This window comes from Tauraco erythrolophus, chromosome 6 (assembly GCF_009769465.1).
Source record: "Tauraco erythrolophus isolate bTauEry1 chromosome 6, bTauEry1.pri, whole genome shotgun sequence".
In the NCBI taxonomy this organism is placed as follows: Eukaryota; Metazoa; Chordata; class Aves; order Musophagiformes; family Musophagidae; genus Tauraco; species Tauraco erythrolophus.
In genome coordinates, this window is record NC_141470.1 from 35,528,244 (window position 1) to 35,556,136 (window position 27,893).

The following is a 27,893-nucleotide window of genomic DNA, read 5'->3' on the forward strand; positions in this document are numbered from 1 at the left end:
GCCTATCCCTCTGCACGCGATTTGTTTAAGAAAGCTCATTTTTCTTTGCTACCCTCCTCCTCCAACATGACGCACTCTCCCTTCCCTGTTTTTTTTTTCCCCTCTCTTCCTACCTATGAGACATTAGTTAAACAGTGAGCTGGCTCTGATACGTTACCTGCCCTCCAGGAAGTAAAACAAAGGGAAGTCTAAAAAGGATCTCAAAAGAATTTCACAGAATTTAGTATAGCAAAAAAACACCACCAAATGAGTTGGCCAATATAAGCAGCCACATGATGACAAATCAGGTATTGCATGGGAGGGAGAAGCAGAATTATAAAATTGCCTCCCTCAAAACTTCGGACTAATCAACTATGCCGCTTAAAATTTCTCGTCTACTAAACACATTTCATAAGGGTTCTACAGATCGGAATGCCTATAAGTGTAACATATAGAATATTATGATTACAAGGAAACTTTTACAAACCTTAAGATAATGTCTTTTGCTAGAAATTTATTTTAAGGAAGAAGCCCCAAAACACCTAAACCCTCACTCTACTTTCAGTGACCTCTGGGCATATAAACCAAGATCCTCAACTTAATATCCTAAATCTTTACATAAGCAAGTATTCGGGCTTTTAATAAAGTGGTCTGATCAATGAACACCGTGCAGTGACCTCTTGTAACTCCCCACCGCCTCCAAAACTGAGTGGGTTTTTTGTATCTGAATACAAGGGTAGGCATTTATTGCATTTTTTAAGACTTTGGCCACAATAAACCTGTTTGATAGATTTATTAAATCTTGTCCTGATGAAATACACCAGTATTAGTATTTCAGACAGCGCTGCTGTTCAGAAGCAATAATCTTTGCTGTACTGTTAGCATTCCATGACTCGTACCATAATCAAGGTGATACACGTGGGCAGAGCCAGGGGCTGCGATAAGGAACATGACGTACAGTATAACAAATAAACAAACACACTTGTTGCTATGTAAAAAGAGTCCAGAGTTCATAAGACAAAGTGACTTAAGCATCTCTCAGTCTTTGCACACCGGATCAGATTACTGGTCATACTTTCATGTACCGAAGAAAAGGAACAAACAAATAATTTCTTTATCTTTATACTATTTTTTAACGATTTTTACTGAAGAAGAGTGAGACACCAAAGAAGGTATTCAAACCTGACCATGTACTGGAGACAACCCAGAGAACAGTCCTGCAGAGATCACGAGAAATACAATGGGTGACTGAATGCTACTTGAACTTAGAAAAATTGATTGCTGTATAAGCAGCCGGCCCCTATGTAAGTTACCTATGTAGCTCCTACTGTACTCCCTTTGCCAGTTTGGAAAAGGCAAGCAGCCACGAGGCAACTGGCTGCATGAGTCATATCCCAGTTATGTTTGTTCTTCAGTCTACCTAAGTGAGAACAGTAAGTTTAACAGAACACCTAGAAGAGTATTTTTTGTTGTAGGTATGTAGTATTTTTAAAGATATCAATGGAAATTTTTGTAATTTTTTTATTATTGTGGCCTTAAAGTAAAGCAGAAATTAACTGAGTGTATTTCTTTTAATTAAAAAAACCAATCTCTGTCTCTGTGTACATACATAAATATACATATAAAAGTTGTACTCAGAAGCAGAATCTTGGGAAAAAACCTGATGCAGTCAGCAGAAAAAAAAGAAAATAAATGTCAGCTCACAATATCCTGTACATTAGAATTAAACTTGAGAAAAAGAGAAGAAAACTTGATTCTAGGTACACAAGACATGACTGCTGCATGCATTTCCTGGTCATGCACTTTTTATGTAACTGGCTCCAGGAATACAGTGTTCCACTGTTTGGTATTTGAGGTTTGACTTCACATTGTTCAGCTTGTTACTGCAGGCAATTTATAAAAAGGTGGGTGAGGTAATTTCATGCTAGTGAGAACAGGTAGAAGCTTGCAGGGGGCTCTCGCTCAGACGGTGATCTCAGAATCGCACCATAACCAGTCCTCACAGAAGATCAGAGTGAGCTCTTTTTCTCCAGCCCACAGACCACCCACAACCCCGCAGACAGATCTTGGCAAAATTACCATTAGCAATGAAGAAATTGATTGTCAAACTGCTGGTGAATGGTGAAGCAAACTTTGCTGCAGCTGGCCACTAAACAACGGGTTTTGTATCAACTACTTCTTATTATAGAGCCTTCACTTTCTTCAATATTTCAAAGTGTTTCTTCAATACTTTGGGTATTTATCATACACACACCTCCTTCCCCGTCTCATTCTGTAGTTAATCAAGGCTAACAAACTGCCTCTATGTTGTTCCCTGAGGCTGAGTAAATAGAGATCTTTCAGGGTCATGTAGTGTAAAATGAGTAAGTAGACCTGGAGTGCTGTATTCATGCATGTGCTGTGAAGGCAAGTTCTGGCACTGAAGTCTCCCAGTGGAAAAGAACATGCTTTGATCCAAAAAAACCTAGGGAGCTCTGTATCAAGTCTTCTGTGGGACTTGAAACTCACTGAAGGGAGGACTGTGTTTTCGTAGATCCATTTTAGAGTGTTTTCCACATGCCAGTGGAAACTGTGCTTTAACAAAAAAGCACAGTTAAGTGCTTGACATTTTCTTCCACTTGAAGTGACCCCAAAATACTTTTACATGCTATAGAATTTGCATTGGGATGGCCAGGAAGAGCCAGCTGCAGGCTTCAGGACCTGAGTAGCTGGCTCTGAGCTCAGGCTGTGCTATTTCAGCTGGCCAACCTGACAGACATCGCTGTTACCTCCAGGTCAGTCCCTCAGGAAGCCACAAACAGCTGACTAAGAGAACCTGCCCAAAGGACAACCCCTGTCGCAACACCTATGCATGTATCATTGTGTCACATGGGGGATTACATATACTGAACTTTGCCCAAGCAACTTCTTAAGATGCTAGGACTTTACTTAATGGTGCTCTACACCGGAGTGCATTTAGTTCCTTTAGAGGATTAGGGATGAAATAAGATGAAAACAAACCACATCAAAATAAAGAATGATGAAACATTTCTGGATAAAAGTGAAAAATGACAAGTGTTCAAAAGTATTCTGATGTAAGAGGATTTTTAAAGTTAACTATAGAAAGGTGGCAGTGTTTGAAAACAGTTGTTTAATTGTCTAGACTCTGGAACAAAAAAACTGTCAGAAATTAAACATCAAAGTGCAGATTCCTCTATAAAGAACAACATGCCAGCTCCACTGCATCTAAAAAAACCCCTGAGGGTCAGAATCAGAGAGAAAACAGCAAGGAATTATCATTGTATTAAGAACCAGACAAACCGCAACAGCCCCAAGAAAGCAGGACACCACTTCTTTAGCAGCCACTGCTTCTCCTCATCAGAAACAGGATTCCGGGCTGTGCGTTACTGGACTCTGTGCCTGACCTGAGCCAGTAACTCTGATTGGTTCTTTTTTGTATTAATGAGTCCTTATCAGATATCGTAAGTAAAACTCTTTCCAAGCTGCCAGTCTTACAAAATTAGTGATATGAAAGTCAAGCTGAGATCCTTACAAGTAACGCACTAGGCCAAGTCCTGTCCACAGGTGTACCCACACCTTTCCTTTCAGTTGACTACAGGAGTGCAAGCGGAGATTTTGGCCTTGCGGTTACAATTGAGTAAACAGCACAGTTGCTAATGAACAGCAGAAACATGCTTCCTCACTTTTTGCGACTTGAGAAAGATGTTCACACAAACCTCACGACCCTTATTTTAAGCACTTGTTAAGAAAACAGTTCCACACAAACAAAACAGACCAGTTGAGATAGAAAGTATCATCTCAGCAACTTCTAAAGATCCTTAATTTACAGCTACAGCAACTGATGCAGCACAGCCAAGGCCCAGCGTGGGCGTCACAGGTTCAGCACTCGCTTATGCACACCTTGCTATCAGGTCTCCAAAGCAGCCAGCTTAGACCTCCTCCTTCCAGCTACTGCAACGCGTGAGAAATATCCACTAAGTTGTCTTGCATCTTTTATTTAAGCTTCTTGGTTAAAATTTGCTGAGGCAACAGGAGAGCCCAGTTTTATCTGCCAGGGTAACAAGTGATTGAAATGCATTTATCTTAAGCTGCTTTCTTACCATCCTCACCACCTCATTTTTTTCAGGCACTCAAAATCAACACAGAATTGTATATAAAAACGCACTGTGGCTCTAATTAGAAAAGCTCCTGTGGTCACTGAACAAGTTTAGCAAACTTTTGCCTAAGTTACTGTCAGAAATGATGCTCACCTATTAACACACCAAGACAGCTCTCTGAAATGATACCAATTGTAACCCCTGATAGTGCTCCAGTGAAGGAGCAAGCGTGGCTCATTTTGCAGCATTATTTTGGCATACAAATCACATGGCAACTCTTCAGCTTTTAACCACTTTGTTCTCTTGTCTGAGCACCCACCTACTGTGCTTAATGGAAGTCAGATCACTGTTTTAGTAATGAGCAAACTCGGAAGAGCTGTTCAAACAGGAAACTAACATGATCACAAGTACAAGCTGTGACAAGGCTTGACATATGCAGGTTCTGAAAAGACAATGATTTGAGAAAATAACCGTAAAAATTTGTTTCTTCATGTTGTGATGAGACATTCAAGTATTTTTCAACATTCTGCAGAGACTGGAAGTTACTTAACTTTTTGGCTTTGTGTAACTACTAGAGTTAAGTACACATGAACTCTGATAATCAAGCATGGACTGCAAGATGTATGCCCTTTGTGAACGCCTTTTATGGCAACACTACGTAGCAATGGTACTGTTTGTACTGTGGCACTATTAAGAACTCCTAGTTGAGGCCTCATTTTTTATGAATTTTTCCTCTAGCAACACAAAATATTAAGAAAAAAGGAGATGTGCAATATGGGACATGACAAGAAAAAAAATATAAATGCAACTTGGAAAGGTTACTTAAACAAAAATAACTCCTCCTACTCAATTCCCACATCAAGGAAAACAGGATTATTTTTTTATATATATACTCCAACATGGAAAGCACATCTAGTGTCTCTTCTTCAGAGAAGATAAACAGGTTGTTTCTACAGTGAACAGCTCAGTCCAGTGTAAATGAGCTTTAAGGCAGAATTGAAGGTCGTGCAGCAGTGGGCTGAGAAGACAGCACTGTATTTTGAAGTATGAGTAAGTTCATTAAAGCTCCTGCTATATTCACCTATAGGAGCAAAGTGCAACTACATGTAATTTTTCGTTTATCAGCTATGTTTATTGGAATGGTAACAAGCTCCGTTCAAGGTTTTCAAGTTCTCTGTCCCTAAACGTAGATGCAAAACAAAGGAAATGCACTTTTAAACAAGTCTACATCAACAAACTTGCAAGAAAAACATTTTGTTCCACTCATTCTTAGGGTGATTTAAAGCAAACAAAAGAAAGTCCTTCTAATGTTAAAGGGGAGTCACTCACTGATCATACCCTTCCAGGTTTTACATTCATACCACTCTAGGCCATGTGACAAAAGAGAGAAAAAAAAAAATCTTGGAGTTACATAGCCCAGAAATTTATTGAATATTTGCTCAAATACATTCCATACAGAACTGTTCAGCTTGCTTGGTTTTGCTGCTCCCAGGAAAGACCATTAACAGATACACTGAGCTGTAATCCCCAGTTAGGAATTGTTACGTGTGAAAATGTTAAGCATGGGGCTGCAACTTCCCTCTGGCCAGATCTGTGTCTTGAATTTGACTAGAAACCTTCCCTTCAAGGGATTCTATTTGTGTAACCTGCTGCATCAGATGTTATTTAGAAGAGCCTTCACATATTGGTCTTTTTAAAAACAGTAAAACGCTTCAAGTATTTGCATTTGAAGCTTTCAATACTGGAAACATTTAGTCCAGAGTGTTTGCAACAGGGTCTCTAATTTTTCATGTGGTCTCTCTTCTAAATATCTCAGAATATTTAGTCTTCAGTTTTGGCTTCCATTTCCTCAGCATCATCATCCCCATCCACTTCAGCATTTTCCCTCTCCAGTCTTTCCAACTGCCTTGCAAGCTCAGTCTCATCTGTGTCAGTAACCACCTTAGGCTGAAAAAAACCCAAAACAGAACATGTGGTAAGCTGTCATTAAGAAAGACCATATATATTTGTAGGCTCTGATTCTACATAAGGAGCAAGAGATAAAATACATCCTGAAGTCACACAATAAAAACTAGGAAAATTAGAATTTTTGCCCATTTATTTGTTTAAGGAACACAGAAGTTCAGGGTTATTTTATTTTCTTAATACCTTTTTACTAAAATTTCTCCTAGCACTACTGATCTTGCTCTACTTTAAAAACCATGTGAGGAAAAAAAACCATTTTAGAATGCAATGTGTTCTTACCTCCATCTGCACATTAAATACTCCTCTCTTCTCCTCAATTTTTTCTTTAATTACAGCCATGGCTTGATTTAGAACAGACAGTCCTTCAGTTCTCTCCAGTGTTGTAGTAGTCATCACATAACGAGGAGGTGCTATCAGATTAATCTATTACAGTATAGAGATGGGAGTGTGGGGGAAAAGGGGAAAAAAAAAAAAGCAAACTCAGTAACGAAACAAAGAAAGAAAACTCTCAAAAGCAAAGTGAGCAACACTGTTGTGAATGTACAATTCACAGAAGAAGAAACATTTTTCCGTTAGAAAAACCCTTTCTGGAAGTATAAACAACATGGGCAGAAATAGCAGACAAGAAAGTACATGGCATGTCTGATTTCCAACATCAACATCAGTTATTTCTACATAGTATATTTACTTAGGCAAACATAGTTAGGTGGAGAGAATATCCACTTTGCAGATCAATAAAGCAGCCTATCACAAAATTTTTCAAACAATTAAAAGACTCTGACAAACAGTACTCTTTTTTTTTTTTTTTTTAAGATGACTGGATGAGTAAACTTTTCCTTTTGTTACAAGAAACCTTTATAAGAAACCATTTTCAAAGAAGGAAGTACTTCCAAGTTATATGAAAACACTTATTCAGTAATGCACTTGATATCCTAAAACTGTTGAGGAAGAAAAGCTAGGCCTGGGTACAGTAGCCATTCTACCAACACTCAAACATATGTGGACCAAACATTCCTTTTCTTACATAATTTTGTATCTGACAATAAAATTTGTTGCTCCCTACCAAAGGCTATATAAAGGAGCAGCAGGTACGCAGTGTGCCAATACTGGACTTGAATAAATTGCACAGAATAAATACAGCTTCTTGAACTCAGGAAGCCACAGCACAGTCACACATCACATAGCTGAAAGGAAGTTTGTTACAGACCTGCTAAAGAAGAATCAGAAAGCAAGTATGTGGCTTCTCAGCTACATGATTGTGACAATGGCAAGCTACTGGTACCTGAGGGCATCAGAAAACTTTGCTTTTGACTTCACCATTAAGACAGACACTTACTTTAATGGGCATGTTCTCTGTGGAACAGTTCAAGCCAGCTCTCAAAGCTTCTTTTACTGCATCTATGCCTTCGTAACCGTAACAGGCAACCTCGATATCTAGGACAGAGGAATACAAACAATAAAACTTTGAAGTTACCAAAAGCTGTAGAATCTTTAAAGCTTTTTAACTTCATCGTTAATAAAGCTTTTTAGCATCCAATGCTTATCCACAATAAGAGGCTCAGTAGCTCCCAAAGCTGAGGAAAGTATTTAACTTTCTTGACTTGTAAGTTGAGGTAAAAGTCTTCATAAATTCTTTATATGTACAACATTTTAAATTGTGCTTTGAAAAGCCAAGATATGAAATCATATACCCATATTCACTCACCTCTCACCCAATAAACTCAATGGGAATCATTATGTATTTCATACGGAGAGATGAAGACATAAAAGCAATAAATACCAGCCAAAATAAAATATCTACCAGGAAAAATTAAACTTGAAAAAGAACATATCCATGAATTCATGGAATTCTGTCAGCAATCACAACAGAGGCATCACTTGGGGAGTACTGGAATTATTTTTGTTTTATTTTTTAAAGTAAGTTATATTAACACATAGCCAAAGCCATAGTTAGCTAAAGTTTTTTTTAGATGTTTGGAAATCAACGCATAGACTAATGCTGGTCATATCTGTAATGCCCTGATTAGTGAAAAAAAAAAAAGATTTCTTTACCTATGTAGCAATGGTGCAAGACTAAGCTACACAGAGAAGTTAGACTCACTTCCAGGTGTCTAACAACAACCTGCTAATTCTCAGTTATCACAAACAAATTCACAGAAGAGCATCCCAGTCAGCCTCAGGATGAAACTACAAGCCAATTTCTATGCTTGCTTTGAAGACAAAATTAAAACCAACTTAGACCATCACAACAAAATAGGCAAGATGAAGGAAGTAAGTCCCATGCTCGTCAAGTAACTTTATTTTCAAAACTAATGAAGTTCCAATTATGTTAGCAACTCATCGCAATCAAATCCCACTTACGTTATTGAAGTCCATGTTAACTCATGGTGAACTAAAGTAACAGGTAAAGGAATTTTTCATTACCTTACTTTTTGCACTCTCTCCTTGACTTCACTGTCATGTGGACGAGGTTTACCTTTTCTTCTCTCCACAGTAATCAACAAGTGCTAATGCTCTTCAATATACCCTTGCAGAGCAAAGGCAATTTCTCAATCTAGTTAAGAAATGGAACCCTACCACACTGACTATCTGTTTAATGGCAAGCACGCTTTTAGGCTATTTGGTTAGCTGTACAACCAGATTTACAGTTTTGAAGTATGCCTCCTTAAGTAGTGCAGTCATGTGCTTTTTCTGCCTACACAGTTAATAAGAGACGAACCAGCTCATGCACTTTACGAATACATTAGAGACATGCTAAGCTTGAACTAATATATCCCGCTGAATGTTAGAAATACACCCAGAGGAAAGTCAGAACTATTTTCACGTGTTCATGGACAAGTGGCTAAGACCTATGCCCTAGTTGTGCTGACAGAGATCAATCATCCTGTTAGGGAACCAAAGAATTTGACGCTTTGAATGATGAAAAAGAATATTGTGGATGCAGTAATAACTTCGAAATATTTCAATTCCTTGTGTACCAGTGCAGTATGACAGAATGCATGATACATCAAGACAAGTACTTTGTGTCCCAAGGAATCTGCAGTTTGGGGGAAAAAATAAAAGCCAAATCCACCTTGGATTTCAAAATAGAACCCATGTAGGCATTCTGCAAGCAATCTTTAATTAAAGTGTCTTAACTCTCGAAGAACAGTTCCTCTCAAATATCAGCACCACCACTGGTTTTAACTGAGCTTATAGTTTGCAACAAGATACACTAACTTGACTTAAGCATCAAGACGTGTTCAGTGAACACCTGAAAAGAACTCACCAGCTCGGATTTTGACTGCTTGCGGTGTCAGACGTCTGTTAATATTGTCAATCAATACACGCCTCTCTTCCTCTGTCAGATCCAGGCTATCCAGGATGGCAGGGTCTCTGAGATACACAAAGCAAAGTTACAGAAGTTATACTAAAGTGGAATATGACACAACATTAACTTCTGGTGCTGTCCCCATATTATTATGCATAATCATAGAGATCTACTGGGCAATGAAAACAGGGAAATTTCTTAAGAGCCCACTGAAACACTGGAAGAAAATAAACACATCTATTTCCAAAATATTTTCCATTAGAACCATTTAACAATAAAGAAGATAAGAAGGTTACTCAATCTGTTCCTGGAAGGAAAGATCTTAATTACTACTTTTTAAAGAAAGGTAACGACTTCTGTCCAGCTCCATTTGTACATGATGCACAGAGTGACAAAAATATCTAGCTGCTTGGTATTTATGTTCCCTCCAATGTGGAGATAAACCCGTGTTGCGTGAAAGGGAACCCATGATGATCTGAGGTTTTTGAATTATTTTCGTATTTCATACAAACACAAGATTTTTGTCACTTTATAAAGTAACCTATACTCATTCCACATTATTCTGTACTCCTTTTTAACAGTGATTGGATCACAGACATATTTATCTGCTGGCTACATTCTTGGCTAAACAAAGAACACAGGTATTTTAGATCACAAGCTAATAGTTTAAAATTCAGAGATCACAGAGGCAAACTCCTCTGCTATTTAGCCATATAAATTAGCCGCTCTTGTCTGAGGAAGTGGTGTGAAATCTCTTTATTGCTGTATTAATTTTATCCAAAAATATATCTGAAATAGAGACCATAACAAAAAAGCTCCTCAAAAAATTATTCCTTTTCTTCAGAGACAAAGAGTTGCCGTTCTCTGAAAAGCAATACCAGATCACCTGCAATACTACTAGCAGGCAAACATGAAATAATAGGGCCCAAAACCCAGAGGCAATAATGGAGATTGGTCTCCGCTGCTAATAAAACGTCATCTCATGATTTTATGCACTGAGTACAGATTAGTAGAAGGGCCAAACATAAGGAAACAGAATTCAGAATTATGACAGCTTTTTACACATTGAAAATATGAATCCATATGACAGAAGTAATTTATTGCACGTGCAAATTCTGCTTCTTCATTTACAATCTCTTCTGTTAAATCTTTGAGCTACTTCCACGAGCATTTGGTAAGCATTCAACAAATAGGTCCTGGACGTTTAATTTTTACTGATCGGAGGGTAAATATACTTTAAAACTTTGCCACAAGTATCCATCTGTGTGAAACCTCCAAACACTAATCTTCAGTAATAAGAAGCAAATAGCAAGTCAAATTCTGAGGGGGCACACTAAGCCTCCAGCAAGCACAGCAACGCGGCAATATCCACATTTTTCTGCTCAACCACTATAGCTTTATGTAGAAGCACAACAGAAACAAATGAAAATTGCAGTCCATTGTCAGAAATCTGAAAGCATTACTGGTAGAAACATGATTTGAGAACAGCTTCAGAAGTTTGTGCTCCAACCCGAATGGTAGATGAGCAACAAATGGCATGTGTATTCAGGAATTTTTCTGAGTTTAAAAGAAGCTTAAACAGACAGTGTAACCACAGTTTTTTGTTCTTCTAATATACAGGTGCTTAACTAAGTATTTATCAGTTACAGAATGATCTGGAATTCCTTCTGCAGCAATGTGCCCAGATTTGTCCTTTACCAGTAAATTTGCTATCATTAGAAAATTAGTATTATTCTGTGAAACAGAACACATTCAGTCTAAAAGAGGATTCAAGTTGACTCTTCCCCAAAAACACAGAGATGGTTTTAAGCTAATTAAAATGCTACCAAGTGCCTTGCTGCTTAAAGTTAACACAGTTTCTAAAATTTTATTACTGACATCTAGTGTTCAACTCAAGTTCATTACTCATAGGTTTATGTGCTATAAACAAGTAAAATTGGAAATGTTTATTTAGAAATCTATTTTTGGATTGCCAATTACATGATAGAATCTTTAGAGGGAAACCAAACAGGTTACTTCTGAAAGCAAATTGAAATACGAGATATAATAAAAAATTAAGAGCAATCTATCTCAGTGCATATTCCCTAGGCATCACAATTTCCATCTTTCTGTTCATAATTACATTTCTAAGTTAATTTCATCCCCATTCTTTATATTTGGAAGTGTAGGGAAGTAACAAGCCAGCTTGTTGCATTTAAAAAAGAACTCTGCCTGTGCAATGGAAGAGTGACAGTCAGCTGTGAGTAGAAACGTCTTCAGACACATAGCTAGATATTTTTTATAACATCTGCTTGGGACTAAGAGCAGGCAAATTCTCACAGACAAACCTAGCTCAGTGCTGCTGCTTCTGTTAGAAATGTCACAGGGTCATCGATAGCAACAGAAATCCCTCCAGTGTTTGTAATCATGTTTCTTTTATACTTAAAACGTATTATTCACCAATGCTTCAGTATTTCTCCATATCAAATTCAATTACTGCTTTTAAAAACATGACAGAGTGGCAGACTCAAAGATGGATAAAAACAAGCCAACTTTGAGCCTTCTTTTTGAAGAGCACTGGGAACTTGAAGAAAGCAGAAAAACCTACAGAAAGACAGAGAAACCTACAATAAACAACCAGAAGACTGATGTCAAAATTTACTAGGTTTACTTGACCAGTACGGTCTACATGCTGACTCTGAAAAAAACCAACCAACCAAAAAAAAAAAATCCCCAAAAAACAAAGAGAACATTATGATGGATCTATTCCAGGAAATACTTCTCTACAATTATGAAATAAACCCCTAGAAGTAGAAAAGATGTCCTTACGAGACTGCATGCTTGAATGCATCATAAGCGCCATATCCTGGTCTTTTGTACTTGTCATCAAATACCCAGGCAGTTCTCTGGAATAGACTCTCAAGCTGCTCATCCTTAGTGTACTCCAGGACTTCAGCAACATGGCGAAGGATGCTGTAAACCTTGAACACAAAAGGGGTGTTAAAAAACCAAAACAAACACCAAAACCAAACAAAAGCTTAGAATAAAAAGTAATATCTAATGGTAAGCTGCCTACTTGGAAGCATAAGACCATACAGTAATAAGGGTGAGAGTCAATGTCTTAAATTTTACTGAAAAGGCATGCAGGTAGTTTGTCCAGTGTGCTAAACAAGCATATACTTAACGGATTTCTGATCATATATAGTGTGTGTATATATATATATATATATATATATATATATAAAAGTATACCCCTTTACATCACAAATTTTCAACTGACATCTTACTTGATCTACTCATTAATGAAGAAGCAGCTTACCAGAGCACTCATGGACAGATGAACTGGTTAGATATATTCGCATGGGTAAATGAGAATCAAAGCATGCCTAATAAATGAGAACAATACTTCATTTTCAGATTGTCTTATGTCTATGCGTTTTGGGTGCTCAGGAAAGAAGCTGGCAACACACAGTGCCTCAATACAGCAAAGCAACTTACAGTCTTCGATTTTGTGAATTTGTCTTCACACTTGATTGCCTCCTCTGGAGAAACTCTTCTTTTTGACAAGTCAATGTAACCTATTGGGGAAAATCATTTTGAAAGCGTCAAGCATTATGCAAACTATGCCTAACTGCTTCAAAAGAAAAGTATAAAGAACAAACACTCTGGCTCAGGATCAGCCCCTTGCCTTCACTATCTATCCCTACAGAAAGTAACAAAACCAAATCTTAATGAATTTGATCAAATCATTAACCATATTAGGACATTAAATTATTATTTAAACTGTAAATACTTAACAATAGCAAATCTTTTGTACAGCATCCTTTAAAATCACTGCCTTAATGTTTTCTCTGCAAACGTAGACTAAATTTTCATAATATTTCAGCAATCAGGGATCCACTTCTATGTTGCTGTACAGAGTTTTGGCAAAAATCATACCAGCATACAAAAAAGCAAGTTTGAGGCATATGTTTGTAGTGCTCAGCTCAATTTCATTCAAAGTTGGCACTCTATCAGTTTAGCTCTGAATGGTTTCCTAATAAAGTAGGCCTGGTCTCAGGTTCTGACTCTAACTCCTTGGATACCTTTTTGGGAGAACTGTCTGTGAAGAAAATCCTTTTGAACCATTTCTTACTAAATTTGAAAAGGCCTCCACCTAATTCTCACAAACTACAGGTTCCCCGAAAGATTCAATAAAAGACCACTATGTGAATTCCAAACGTGTTTCTCTGTAAATAGGAGAACGAAATAAAGCTGTAAGAGGATGTATTCTTTCATTAGAGATGCTGGGAAACTTATTTCACTTCAGATCTATCTGAAATAAGTTTCTTCTTGTCTGTCTTTTCTCTCTGCTTTTTCTTATCCTGTCATTCATTACTTAATCTCAGAGTTAACTGCAGTTTCAGAAGTATTCTAGAAAAGCATATTACTGGAGAAACATCATACTAACAGTCAGGTTTCTAGGAGATGTGCTCAGTGTTTATTTTTATTATTTCTTTAAACCTGGATATAGATTTTAAAGGATGTGTGGAACAGTATTATCAAAATCCAACATGTTCTAAGTAGAAAACATTAAAAAAACCTTTAGAGTAAAAGATTCAAACATTCAGAAGACAGGAAAAGACAAAGTTGCCTGTAAAATTTCAACTTGTAACTAACAGAATTCATGTAGTACAATAATTACTCACGACATCTATTTTATAGCCAAGGTTCAAGATTTTTTAATGAAGAGGACAGACTGTGAGCATTAAATGCTCACCATTTAGATTTTTATCTCTACATGAGATAACATGACTACATGACCCTTCTCTTCAGGTAAGACTTAGAAAATCTACATAGGTATCAAAAGAAAATTCTATTTCACTATGGTTTGTTGACCAAACATCGAGCTGGTGAGGACTCACTTAAGCATATCTTTACTGAATGTGATCAATCTTCATTAACCCAATTCCCAAAGGACACAGAGGAATGGAAGAACTATCTTAAGTATCAGATGGTATGATGATGTTCTATTTTGCTTAAGCGCGCTTAGGAAACCCTGACAAAATGAATGAATATCTAAGTCACCTAGTTTACCTGCATTTCTCTATGAATTCAATCTTGCTATAGCCCACAATATCCACAAATACCTTTTTCTTTGTCAACTCTTATGACCACGACGCATTCATTCCTCCCGATGCGGATGAGTTTGTTTATGGAACGAATACGTCTTCTGGATAGCTCGCTCAGAAGTATCATGCCTTCAATGTTGTTGTACTCCAGCAGGCTGACGTAGGCTCCCATTTCAGCAATGGACCGAACGTTGACCATCACTACATCTTCCACCTCTGGAAATTTATGCTGGTAGAATCTACAGCTTAGTCCTGGCATTCTGGAACTTGAGCAGAAAGAAACAAAAGTTCTATTTCATACTACATCACTGCCTTCTCCTACGAATATGGTAAAAAATCAGCAAGGACTGGTGAGGATAGAGAGGAACACTGGTACAAAAACCTGCAAATTAGGGTAAGGCTTCTGCAATTCATACTTAGGTTTTAATAGAAATTAAACAATAAGCTCACTAGAATTTGGGTATTACCACAACCATTTGCTAAGATGCTAATTTTTTGCATTAAAGTAGAAAAAGCTTGCTACTCAGACTTTATTATCCACTTCAACTATCATACTACCTATCCGTAGCATGCTGTAGAGAAGAGACTTTAAGTTGTGAAAAGGTAGCACTGTACACCTTGCATTCACATAAATTCCTGAGGCTGTACAAAATTTTCAATCAGATTTTAACAACAGGAGGACATGAGAGAGAAGAAGCCTGCAGTGCTCACAGCGGTATTTGTATGCACATAATAAGACAGCATGTGAGAGGCTGAGAAAATAAGAGGTAGAGCGAAGCTTCTGTAGTACTGAGAAGGAAGAGACTACGCTTAAGAATATGACTTTCTAAACTCAGCACGAGATGTCTGAAAAAATCCTGTAAGACCTGCTCCAGAGGCTACCTGTCAGCAAAGAAAGCAAAGGTAATAATCAGAATAGAAGACAGAACTGGCCTGACATGAATGAACCACTGAAAAAAAAAAAAAAGCACTCCCCAACGTACTGCTAGTCAGGAGGGAAAAAAGAAAAATTCTGAAAACCAAAACAGGATTCTTTCATTATACATTCAAAATAAGTACAAAATTAATGCTTCATAATCATGTAGTGATATGAAGGAATGCTTAAACTGCTTCATTTTCCTGATGATGAATCCACATACTCGTCACTGCTAACCAGGTTACTTCAATTCTTTTGTCTATGCCTAGAACTTTCATACAGAAAGTTTCCTACAACAGTAGGAGCCTAAGATGCTGTGTCAAATGCATCACACCTTCAGCAAGTTTGTTGTATTCACCGTTTTGAAGTTTTATTCAGTCTTTACATCAATGCTAATGCTTTCCTGCTATACAAGAAATTAAAAAGAGAGGAAGACAGTAATGCCAAGTGTTACATACACACAGCCATACAATTCAGAAGACTGTGTCCACCGTTATTTCCATTCTTAACTTTCAGAAAGAGAAAATACAGACCAGGAAAGAATTATAAAAACACACCTCTAAAGGTTCCATAAAACTTCACACAATTTGAAGACGAATGAAGAACTCCAAGGCTAAACCCAAAAACTTTACAGTTTGCTATTCTAGTCCACTTAATGCAGTTCACCTCAATCCCACACGTCTCCTTACGAGATACAGAATAAAGATATATTGCAAAGCAACAAACTCCAACCACGGCAAGCCAGAACGGATAAACACTGCTCTGCACACAGACGAATTTTACTCCTCTCCACAGACAAAAGCTTATTTTGGCCTTCTGTGGAAAGTCTCTCAGGAGCAATACAGCGCCAATCATCCTTCCAAGGCGTCAGAAGCGCCTCAGCAGAGGTTTAAGTTCCCACGGCCGCACAAGCCTCCGCGGAAGCTGGCAAAACCGAAATAACTCCTGACCAGCGACTCCTCCAGCCGCTGGAGCGTCGCCGACACAGGTAAAGCACAACGAGACCTACAGCACCGGGGAAGGGAAGCAGTCCCCAGGGCGGCCGACAGCCGCTGCCGGGCCGGGAAGGGCCCACCTGGCACAGCGAGGGCGAGAGGTGAGTCGGCGCCCCGGGGAGCGCGGCCCCGCGGGCTGGAGAGCTCGCAGCTGCGGCACGGGGCCCGCCCGCCCCGCCCGGGCCCAAGCGCCCGGGCCCAGCCCTCGGCCGCGCCGAGTCCCCCGCCGGCCGCCCCCGCGGGCCGGGCCGGGCCTGCCCCGGCCCCGGCCAGGAGGAGCCGCGGCCCGGCCGTGCGGCGAGGCGCGAGCGGCGGCGAGGCGCAGCCGCTACCTGGCAACGGCCGCGAGGCCCCTCTCCGCGTCAGCAGCCCGCTGTCTCGCGCCGGTCCCGCTCCTGCCTCAGCGTGCGCCCGGCCGCTGCCGCTCCACTGCGCAGGCGCCAGCCCGCCCCGCCCCCGCTCCTCCGCACGCGATAGGCCAGCCACAGGGCCTCAGGACCATAGAGCCTCAGCATCGATGCAGAAGGCCGTTGTTTGCTAGAGCGCCCCCCGGGACCGGGCGCTGAGAGCAACGTGGGTGGACAGACTCGGAGACCTCCAAGTGGCACAAACAGACCCAGGAGCCGATGACGTCTCTTCCTTCCCGTCCCTGAGGGTCACGTGACCACAAGCGACTCGCGGAGGGCCGCGCCGACATCCAGGCACTCCCTCCGCCTGCGTTCCGCCTCGCGCGGGGGCGGGAACTGCCGGGCCGCGTCACGTGGCGGCGGCGGCGGCAGCGGTGACAGCCGGAGAGAGCCCTGCCGCCACCATGTCGGGCAAGGACCGCATCGAGATCTTCCCCTCGCGGATGTGAGTGTCCGCCGGGCCGGGCCAGGCCGCTCTGCGCGCGAGGGCGGGCTGAGGGGGCGGGGCGGGCCGGCCGAAGGGCGAGCGGCTCCCGGGCCGCCCCCCGGGCCGCCCCGGTGGGTGAGCGGTGCCGGTGCCGGCGCCGGCGCGGCGGCCGGGCCTGGCTCGTGCCCCGCGCACAGCCGCGGGGGAGAGTTGGCGCCGGGGCGGGAGCGGCGGCGGCGGCGGCGCGGGGCCGTGCCCGGGACGGCCCTGCGGGAGCTCTCTGCGCTCCTCTGCCCGCCTGCTCTCCGGCGCTGGAAGTCGTTGTGTTGGCTGTGAGTCTGCTGCTGCCCCGAGCGCCCTGCGCCCCGAGGAGGGTGTCCCTCCGGGCTTTGTGTAGAACGCCGTGTTGAGCAGTCGAAGGCCGCAGGTAGAGCTTCGCCTCAGTTTCTCTGTTCAGGCTCGAAACGAGCGCTGTCAGCCGCCAGGCCATTGTAGGGGCTGGTGCCGAGGCGCAGGCAGCTTCCAGCGGGGGGGCTGATCAAAATCTTGCGATCACGCACACCTCAATCTTGAAAAAGAGCGATTTGAGAGAATATATCTACAAGAAAAAACGCACAAATCGAAGCATAGCTTCCCTTCCCTTCTTCAGAGATGATACTGCTGTACAAGAGGTTGGCCATAAAGTGTTAGAAAAGAAGGAAGTAAAACGCGTAAGTGCAGTGGACAGTCAAGTAATTTTCCAGGTCCTGACAGCAAACTATTTGTCATGAAATCAGATGTCTCCTGACAAGGTTTAGAAAGCTGCCAACAACAGCAGCTTCCTTCCTTGGAAGGAACATGAACAATTGAAACTAATCGGCTAATAAAATTTCTGTAATGCTGTTCAGTTTCTCTTCAGAACTCTCAAGGATAGAAAGACTTTGCCTTAAGGTGAAAGGCTGTTTCAAATCTTCTTGCATAAAATTGGGTTGGTGCCTGCATGTAGTCTTTATAAAAAGGTGCCTTGCAGGACAGAAAACCTCAAATGTAAAATAATAATTATTCCCCCAGGTATGAGCTCAGGACATAAGACATAACAGTCTGTATGGAAGAGTTAATACATTACATGGTAAAGGTTCTGTTTTGAAAATTAGTTCAGAAATAAATTACTGCATATACTAAGTCACCGGTCTCACTCCTGCGCTTCCATAGTGCTCTTTTCATTCAGTTTACATGTCCAAGGAGCAGGCACTTCAGTCACTTCTAAAAGGTATCTGGTTTTGTGGGCTGATACGTCATTGTAGCAAGAAGGTGGTGATGTACAAAGGCTTAATACCTACAGACCCTGTTTCAAATGAGGTAATAGATCAATAATGTGACTGATGTTTTGACAGGAGTGTAAGTTAGGATGATAAAATAAAGATGGCCTGCCTGTGCAACAATTATTTTTGCTAACTGACAGAACAGAATTTCACAAGGTTTGGGTGGTTTTTTGTCTTTTATAATGTGGCTTGCTGGTATGAGCCTGTTCTGTGCTGGTTATGATCAATTACAGAAGCTGCTCAGTCTCCTTGACAGTAAACAAGACTTTGTTTAATGCACTCTCAGAGCCTGTGAAATCTTGCTTGAACTAGAAAGTGAGCCAGTCTCTGGCAAGTGGTGAACAGAGCAAACAAGTTAGTTCAAGGTGGTGACAAGAGACCTGCTTTTTGTGAAAGTAAAGCTGTCTTTTTACTCTTTGACTTAGGTGTTTGTGTTGTTTCTTTTTTTTATCTTAAACATTCAGAAAGTATTTGTGCTTTTTAGTTATAAGTATTTGGTAGATAGTAATGGATCTGTTCTCATCACATGCCAGTAGATGTGGAAAGTAACAGATTCCACTGTGTAGGCAGAATCTTAATGATACTAACCTTTTACAAGGTCAGAGAGGAAGTGCATAAGGCTTCTCTTCACATACGGTTGACTTGAGTATTGTGCTTTGTGTGCAGCAGCACATAGAGTGGTATCTTAACTTAGTACAGCTCGTGTTTTTTGTAGTATAGCTCCTGCTGTTCTACTTAATGTAAATCAAAAAGATGTTTCAAATGAAAATATTCTCCACAGCAGAGAGGGAAGCAAGGTTTGGATCCTGCAGTTCCTGATTCCATATGAGAAACCTGTAAGGGTGCTACTGGAAGTAAAGGATATACAATGCTATAGCTAGCTTACTGATACCCCTTTTAAAATGAAGCTACTTCTGATTGTCTTAAATAGCTTGTAAATCTCCTGTGCAGCATATGAAGATACAAAATCATCGTACTTCTTTCTTTAAACCAGAGTCTATGACTGCTGTATCTTGTAAAATCAGAACACAGCACCAACAGTGATGATCACATGAAGAATTTGCTGTGTTGTCTGATTTTGAGAAGTTGACATAGCAGTAAAAGAGCTTAAAAGCAATACCAGTGTCACACTGACGGTGGGCTTTTGGGGTAGCTTGATTTCTGTGCATTTCTGGTACTTGCAAGTCATCAAGAAAAATGAAAACTCTTATTTCCTCTTATGGAAGTGCTGAAAAATAGCTTGTCAATTTTCCACAATCTTTGACTTCACAGATAATAATCTTGTAATTGTAATCAGATGGAGATAAGTATAATAAATTCCCTTGATTTTAAATGGGAAATATAAAATTATATCCTGAAGTGGCCATCCTGTTTTACTGCATTGATGTTTCTTGGTTTCTTCATAATTTCGGTCATGTCCATGTCAGAAAACTTTGCACAAGTTTTTTCCTAATCGCTTCAGATGATGCAGCACATTTTTATTTATTCCTGTGTTTAACAGGGCTCAGACCATTATGAAGGCTCGTTTGAAAGGAGCCCAAACAGGTCGGAACCTCTTGAAGAAAAAATCTGATGCTTTGACACTTCGATTCAGGCAGATCCTTAAGAAAATTATTGAGGTACGTAAATTAGAATTTTCCTCTGTTTGGCTCACTTTATTTGAAATCTCTTTGTTCTGTCAGTTGTGCATTCCTGTTGTGCTAACTTCATCAGGAAGGCTGGAAAGTAGGACAACTTTGTGGATAACCTGCTCTTATAAGTGAGGCTACTGAGGACAGATGAGCAGAATTATGTTTTTCTGGCTGCAATAATATAGAAATTTTGTAAGATTGGTATTCTTCACCTCTTTCCAACCAGTCCTAAGCTCTGCTGTCTTTTGTGTCCCAAGTTCCCTATCATCTCTTCTACATTACAGGGAATTTGCTCTGATGCTGCCAGATACTTCAGGAATGAATTTAACATGTTCAGTAGCCCCATTTTTGTTGCTTTATCTGGCTTGAGAGAATATTGCAGATCTATAATGTTTCCTGCATGACTAGGTACACCGGGAAGCAGAAGTTTTGTCCAGATGGAACTCGTTCCTTTATGAGGAAACACTGAGTCCTGCTTCTTCCTTTGCAACATGAATGACAAATCTCAGATACTCGGTAAAGCCGAATATGGCTTGTTCTGTTCTACCATACTAGATGGGTTTTCCTTTTACTGTTTTGGCTGCAACTGCTACGCTATCCATGGTTAGCAGTAATGCTTTGTTGCTGTGCTCTTGGCACTAAGTATATCATTTTCTATAGTCTGTGTAATACATACAGCCTCTTGCTTCTCAGTAGTGTGTTTTTTTGGCTACAAGAGCTTCAAATGCATAAAAATTGGGAAAAAATGAAGTAGGAGAAGAGCGCAGCTTCAAAGCCGCATACATCTGTACGCTGAAAAACAACTGCAGCTGTCTTATAGCATTCAGTATAATACGAAGGAAGTGTTTTCCTGCTAAGCCATTTTCTTGGGATAACCTCCACGTAGTAGAATGTTACGATTATTCAGACGGACAAGTCTTTTGCCTTTTCTGCGAGTTCGACACTGGGTCAGTGAAACAGCTGAAATATTTCTTTTTGTTTGCCAGTCATCCGGGAATTGCCTTTTCAGTTTGAAAGTAAGCTATACATACAGGACTTTCACACTCTCTTAAATTTATTCTTCCCTTTATGCTGTTATTTATCCTGGAAAAGGAGTAATGACGTATCTTGTATTTGCTGCCTCTTTTTTTTTTTTAAAAAAACAGACTAAGATGCTGATGGGTGAGGTGATGAGAGAAGCTGCCTTTTCACTTGCTGAGGCAAAGTTTACAGCAGGAGATTTCAGGTGAGGATTGCTGATCTTGAGGATGTCATGGGAAAGAGCGATCAATAAATTGTTAATTTCTCTTTTGGGAAAAAAAAGTAAAGTTCTTAAATGCACTTTATAAAAAAAAAGACAGTAGACAGGGTAGGACAGGACGAACTGAATTCCATTAGGTAAAGGTGGGAGACATCACTGCAGGAGAGAGACAATTTGCATGATGAAAATGTACACTCCAGTGGAAGCTAAACAAAGCAGAAAGATTAACAGAATTTACTGTACATACATATCCTTGATTTGAGAAGGTATTGCTTTTTGCAGCTTGGAATTTAAAGTGTAGAGAAATAAGCATTTATAGCAGAGTATTGGAATGCTTATTATTTTGATCTTTTTTGTGAATTTGAGGGCCAGATGCAATTGTGTTATTTTCTCTCAGTAAGTCATACAAAAAAATTTTACTAATTGTTCTAACCTCCTATCTCATTGACCTCTTGTCTCACTAGGGCTGGTGAGGGCTGTATGTGAGAGGGGAAACAAATCTTTTTTTCTCCAGTAGGCTATTTTTTAATTGTATTTTAATAAATTACAGTTCTAACTAGGGTGTTTGTGTAATCCATTCAAGTGTGCGTAGATCTTGTGCAATAAAGTTGGGGAAGTGTTAAAGATTCAGCTGGTGGTACTACTAATCAATGGGGAAGAACTGAGCAATCAGACACAGGAGCAATCTGTGCGCTGCTGGAGAAAAGTCCTTTTGCCCTTTCATTGGGGTAGGGTGCTGTTTGCTTTCCTAACCAGTTGCAGTGTTTAGCTATAAACACTAGTCAGATTCTACCCTGTAAGCAAACTGTACTTCAGTAGGAGAGTTGGCTGTAGTGACCTCTTCTCTGAAGACCTTAAGGCACTTTAGAATGCTTCAAGATGAATTGTTGTACAGGCTTAAGTTTGTTAATACTATAGAGTTAGTGGGTAAACAAACTCATAAATGTTCTGCAAGAACAAATACATTCAAACTCAAATGAACAAAATGTTTTGGCCTTGGTCTGCATAAAAGCCTTGAAATTCCTTCACTTTTATTGGGGAAAAAAGTCTCACAGGGTGATTAGACTCAATGTTATTAACATACTTCAAAGTAATTTGCCAGATAACTGGCTAGTTTTTAGCTATGCTTTGTATACTTGGTCTAAGACATTTCTAAAGTTACATTTCACAGACTCTGCATCTTTTACATTTCCAAACATTGCTGGAAACCTATTTTTTTCAAAGCTTCTGTGTTAGCTTCAAAGTCTGTGCAATGAATTGCGTAGAGAACTGAGCTGAAGACAATATCCAAATCTTTATAGCTATTTGGTAACTACTTAATCTTCTATATAATGATGACCTAATGAACCACTTCAGTTTTCCTGATCGAGATGTATGTTTTCTTCCTCACAGTACCACTGTGATCCAAAATGTGAACAAAGCTCAAGTCAAGGTCAGAGCTAAAAAAGACAATGTAGCAGGTGACTCTCTTCCAGATTATTTCAACTCTTATGGGAATTGTGGGAGGAGACTCTGAAATATGCAGGAATGTATCCAAATTTCTCTTCTGTTTCTCTTATTCATCTAACAATAGGAACACTTGTAATTTGGTTTGTTTTTTTTTTTTTTTCACATACAGCATATAATTTTTGTATTTAGTTATTTACCTGTCATAAAATTAAATAAGTGTACATAAACTGCAGTTCAATTTCTAGGTCTTCAGATAAAGCATAACTTCCTTAGAGCTTTACTGAAAAACAGATCAGGAAATTAAGTATAAAAAATTAAATAAGTTTTAGGAAATTAAATATCGATAATTGTCAATGAAGAAAACAAGAAAAATAAATCAAAATTAAATGCTTAAAATATTCCTTAAGCACAGAGAATACATTACTAAACAGAAACATAATAAAACTGAACACTGAATAAAGTGGAATACTTTCCTGAATTTTTCATATGCGTAGATCTCTGTGATCTCAGTACAATTATGAAGTTCCATATTAAGATGTCAGAACCAGCATGACTTAATCATTCCAAGCTATATAGGAAAATTTTGGAAACAAAGCTTCTGAGCTTACATAATTTATTAGAAGCAAATGGGGTAATAGTTAGCTGTACTTAATAAATCTCTAACCCTTTATGTCTCTTACATACATTCTTGTTCACTTTTGTCAGGTGTAACCTTGCCAGTTTTTGAGCATTACCAGGAAGGAGGAGACAGTGAGTACAAACCAATTATTTTCTATCTTCCATGTACCTATGGCTATGCTAATACAAAAATATTTGTCGTGTCTTGCTAGTAAGTCAGTTTACATCGTAGGCATAGGTGTGCCTACTTCTGAGATGCTTTACCCTGTTCCTGGGATGGGGAGGGATTATTAGGGACTGTAGTGGATATTAACTTCCTAAATCAGTGAGCTTTTCAGATGAGAAGGCTTGTCCTGAATCACCAGGTTTTGAGACTGGTACGTCTTACTGTGGACATGCACGACAATGATCTGTAGTAACATAAAACCATTATAAAGACAATTTGCTAACGGGCAAAGGCTTTAGCTTGTCACTTGCTTAGCTGCCTGTATCCCTGTAGTTTGTAAAGTACTAATTTTTATCTAGTAAGAAAACACCATAGTAGCAATAGCAACAAATATTATTTGATGATTTTTTTTTTTTTTTTTTTTTCAGGCTATGAGCTGACTGGCTTGGCCAGAGGTGGAGAGCAGCTGGCTAAGCTGAAGAGGAACTATGCCAAAGCTGTGGAGCTGCTTGTGGAACTGGCCTCCTTACAGGTTGGTGGGAGGAAAAAATAGGTTTCTCACTGTTCTGAAATGAAAGTAACATAGTCTCAGTGATTGTATCTTAATACTTGAAGCTGTACTATAGTCCTTTAGTCCCAGTGCTGTACAAAGTTGCAAACCTTTTCCAGCCATAGAACAGTTATATTACTGCTTCAAAGAAGTCCTTATTCATTAATGCCAGTAAGAAACTTGGGGAAGTTGGTATTTGTAACTACTAATGTAGTGTTCACCACGCTACTGACAGTAGTAGAAGAAAATCCTGCTTCTATCAAGAATGTAGTCCGTAAAGCTACATTACAGACTTGGCTTTGGCTTTCAAGTGGTTTTGTGTATAGAATTGATGGAAATGCTGAATTCGGCTTGTTATATATTAATTATTTAATCCTATTCCATCAGACATCCTTTGTTACTTTGGATGAAGCCATTAAAATAACAAACAGACGTGTGAATGCAATTGAACACGGTGAGTATTATTCCATGCAGGATATGCAGTATTTTTCTGTCTCCATGCCAGACGGGGAGCAGCGTCATGAAAGCCACTCTTTTGACTTTTTTGTTAGTAGGCTTTCTAACCAGTTCAAGAACTCTTCAGAAAGCATTACAGTGAAGCATATTGCAAGTAAGAACAAAAGTTAAAAGCACAGCGGAATGGACTGGAGTACACAGAGATAAATGAATATGCAAACATGAGAATAACCCGGAAGTGGTATTGAGAACCTATAGAACAAAGATTTCACAAGCACATTCTGGAGCCTCTGCTAGTGACTTTGACTTATTTGGTCAAGTTCATTGACTAGAAACAAGACAGGATGGTTCTATGTGTTAAGATGTTCTAATCGCCAGCATAATAGCTTTCAAAAGTGTAAAGGTGTCCAGTGGAGAGCTGGTGATTTTTTTTGTCGTTTTTGGATGGGATTGCAGAGGAGGCATCCAGACAGAAATCTTGGTAACCGATTCAGGTTTGTGTTACATGAAATGGAACAGTGCTAATGTCAACACTCTGGTATTTTTCTTTCATCCGAATTCCTTATCATTCATGTTCTTGTTTGTAAATTTGTTTCTTGTAATTTCTTAAGTACTACCCATGCATAATACTGCTGTGATTCCTTTTGCTGCAGTACCCAGGGTGCTTTATTTCAGGTTTCTTTCCGAGTTGTGGTTAACTAGGATTTAATCATCTTTGCATGTATGCAATAATTTATTTCAGTAGGTGATTCTAAACTGTCCTTTTCAGTACTGTTTTTCATAGACTTGTTCCTTTGAACATGCAGGCCTTATCTGCAGCTTATCACTCTGCAAATTTGATTGTAGAAAAGGCTTCCTCTGCAGCCTTCCAAATAACTTTGGTAGTGCTGGTAACAGCATTTTCCTTTCAAAAACTAGTTCTGACACATAGGTTGCCCAGTTGGGTGTTAAAGCTTTGTTTAATGTCTTGTCTCTTCCCTTGTGATGGTGTTACATTTGAATATTTGTTTTCATGATGGCTTTTTCAAACTGAGATGATAATTCTCTGAGTAGAAGCGCTATATTGAACAGAAGTTTCTGAAAGAATGTGGTGAAAGAACATAGTTTTAATTCAAACCTTGCCCACCTCTTGCAGCGTGTTTTTTTTTTAACTACTTCCATGGGGAAAAAGGACCTTAGAAACAATCAGGGATCAGTGCTTACTGATTCCATTGCATCTTTCAAAAGAACGTACTATGGAAGATTCTGTATGTTCCGAGTCCTAGTTTAGTCCTGGGCTTACTGAAGAAAACAATTTTGTGTAGTTGTCCGTAATGAAATAGCATGGTCTTCCATGAAAGACATGTAAATTTCCCCATAGCCAAAAGAATTATTGGATTGATTTTAACCGTCTGTGCACTGCATTAGATAATTTCCTGGCTAATATAACAGCAGTCCAACAACTTCCTTATTTATATTTTTTTAGTGATTATTCCCAGGATCGAGCGTACTCTTTCTTATATCATCACAGAACTGGATGAACGAGAACGAGAGGAATTCTACAGGTAAATATCTAACACAAGACTGGACTGGTCTCTTTTTCTCAAATAGACCATTCCTCAGAAGGGACTTACGAGAACTGTTTGCCAAATCTGGCGTGGACACTGTTAAACATGACATGGTTCTTACTTCACATTGAGTTTCCAGAGCTGGGCACCTGGAGATCTGCCATTACTTATCTCAAAGTTACAAAAGAATCCCTACCACTAGGTTGTACGTAGCTGTCGTTATCATTCCAGAGGGAATGATGTAATACGGTACACCAAGGTGTTACGCTTTAAGGACACCTCTGCCATAGAGGTCAGTGTTCTGGGCTACCTGAAGCAAAAATGTCAAACCTGAAATGAATTAAAGAAGTTAATTAACTTCATTAAAGACAAGCAGAGTAGTATAATGCAGTGTTTAAGGTCAAGGACGTAATTTATAGTTTGGACGAAAAAATGAGTTAATCTGCAGAGATGAAGTTTTTTCAATGGCAGCAGCTAAAAGTAGAAGCTTTTTGCCATTTGTTACAGGATTTTCATTTCCCGGGGAACTTCTCCACGCAGCTTTATCACATACAAGCTATATGGCATCTTTGCTGCTATCCTGTTTTATGAAAACATATTTGTTTCACAGATAGTCCACATTTCTATTCACAGGTTAAAGAAGATCCAGGAAAAGAAAAAAGTATTGAAAGAAAAATCTGAGAAAGAACGGGAGCTGCGGAGGGCTGCTGGTGGAGAACACGAACCAGCCAATCTCTTAGCAGAAGAGAAGGATGAAGACCTTCTCTTTGAGTAACCCAGCACAGTTGTTTGCGGAGCAGAGGACCTAGAATGCATAACATCCATTTGCAATATAAATCAGGACATGTTGTCTAAATGATACTTATGTGGCTTCTCAGTTGGTGTATAATTCTTGAGTTGAATGGATTGTGGATTTCTCCTGGGAGATTAGAAATCTGGGAACTTGACTGCAGCATGAGAGGAAAATGAGAAATGAGTCAGGTGCTTTACTGTCTGGAAAGCAGCCTATTGCGTGTTCAGCCTGTTTCTTCATTTAGTAGGAATGACTGTCCTTAGCTGTGTTTTTTCCAGGATGGCTCTGGATTTGCCTAATCAGATTCCTGTTTAATTGCTCCCGTTTCTAGTGCAAGCAGAGGAAAATGTTATTTAGGGAGAGAGATGCATGTAATGTTCTTTACTGCTGAACTATCACTGTTCAAGTTGCTTAACCGTGGGTATTGGCACAGTTGAAGTTAAATGTCAGTAAAAGAAACTCTAGTTTTCTAACTGGTTGATGAAATCCACAGTCTTCTGTGATTTATTTTTGTTGCACGATTGTTACCATTGGCCTAAAACATACGTGGTTTTTATTAGAGGTTCTGCCAACTTGTGTACTGTCTGTGCTAGAAACAAGTAAAACTTTTAAATGTTAAACATCTGGTGTCTGGCTCAAGTTGCTAGAAGATAGTGGTCTTAAAAGCTTGTCGCGTTGATTTCAAAATAAAACCTTCACTTCATGCCCTACCCCCAACTTAGAATCCACAGTGGGCACATCGCTCTCCAGCTGTGCCCATGTTCACTTAACCTTTACTGCTTTAGATAAAGTAACCAAGGAGAAGTGGCCCACTCCTGCCACAAGCACACAGAAACTGTTCTCAACTATCCAGATCCACATTGCTCCAAATCTTCATTGCAACCAGTAGGCTGACAAGCAAAGCAGGGTTGATTGTACAGTAGTCCATCCTTGCTGTGAATCTCCCTGTCCTCTGC

The 27,893-nt window shown here is 39.6% G+C and overlaps 2 protein-coding genes across 3 annotated transcripts; one reads left to right on the forward strand and one right to left on the reverse strand.

The window, feature by feature from the left end:
* Positions 1-5,859: 5,859 nt before the first annotated feature.
* EIF2S1 (eukaryotic translation initiation factor 2 subunit alpha) lies at positions 5,860-16,756 on the reverse strand. The gene is made up of 8 exons (XM_086613665.1): positions 16,685-16,756; positions 14,460-14,707; positions 12,829-12,908; positions 12,160-12,311; positions 9,310-9,416; positions 7,378-7,475; positions 6,321-6,464; positions 5,860-6,023 (listed from the first exon to the last, which is right to left on the reverse strand). Exons 2-8 carry the CDS (start codon positions 14,698-14,700, stop codon positions 5,898-5,900), a joined length of 948 nt encoding a protein of 315 aa, XP_086469791.1. The 5' UTR covers positions 14,701-14,707; positions 16,685-16,756; the 3' UTR covers positions 5,860-5,897.
* Positions 16,757-17,137: 381 nt separating this feature from the next.
* Positions 17,138-27,557, forward strand: ATP6V1D (ATPase H+ transporting V1 subunit D). 2 transcript variants are annotated; one of them, XM_086613444.1, is made up of 9 exons: positions 17,138-17,204; positions 19,989-20,106; positions 21,264-21,343; positions 22,751-22,818; positions 23,513-23,557; positions 24,020-24,123; positions 24,529-24,595; positions 26,063-26,141; positions 26,778-27,557. In XM_086613444.1, the coding sequence occupies exons 1-9, from the start codon at positions 17,164-17,166 to the stop codon at positions 26,917-26,919; spliced, it is 744 nt and encodes a 247-aa protein (XP_086469570.1). In that variant the 5' UTR covers positions 17,138-17,163; the 3' UTR covers positions 26,920-27,557. The 2 variants fall into 2 exon arrangements, with proteins under 2 accessions (XP_086469570.1, XP_086469571.1); XM_086613445.1 differs by lacking the exon at positions 17,138-17,204 and having other exon boundaries at positions 20,071-20,106; positions 20,527-21,343.
* The last annotated feature ends 336 nt before the right edge of the window (positions 27,558-27,893 follow it).

Excerpts from the sequence above, each read along its gene's own strand:
- EIF2S1 (XM_086613665.1), bottom strand. The coding sequence starts at position 14,700 with ATGCCAGGACTAAGCTGTAGATTCTACCAGCATAAATTTCCAGAGGTG. Across the intron at positions 9,417-12,159 it reads GCATTCAAGCATGCAGTCTC|AGACCCTGCCATCCTGGATA; the intron begins GTAAGGACATCT and ends TGTGTATCTCAG. Across the intron at positions 6,465-7,377 it reads CAGAGAACATGCCCATTAAA|ATTAATCTGATAGCACCTCC; the intron begins GTAAGTGTCTGT and ends ATACTGTAATAG.
- ATP6V1D (XM_086613444.1), top strand. The coding sequence starts at position 17,164 with ATGTCGGGCAAGGACCGCATCGAGATCTTCCCCTCGCGGAT. Across the intron at positions 17,205-19,988 it reads GAGATCTTCCCCTCGCGGAT|GGCTCAGACCATTATGAAGG; the intron begins GTGAGTGTCCGC and ends TGTGTTTAACAG. Across the intron at positions 26,142-26,777 it reads GAACGAGAGGAATTCTACAG|GTTAAAGAAGATCCAGGAAA; the intron begins GTAAATATCTAA and ends TTCTATTCACAG.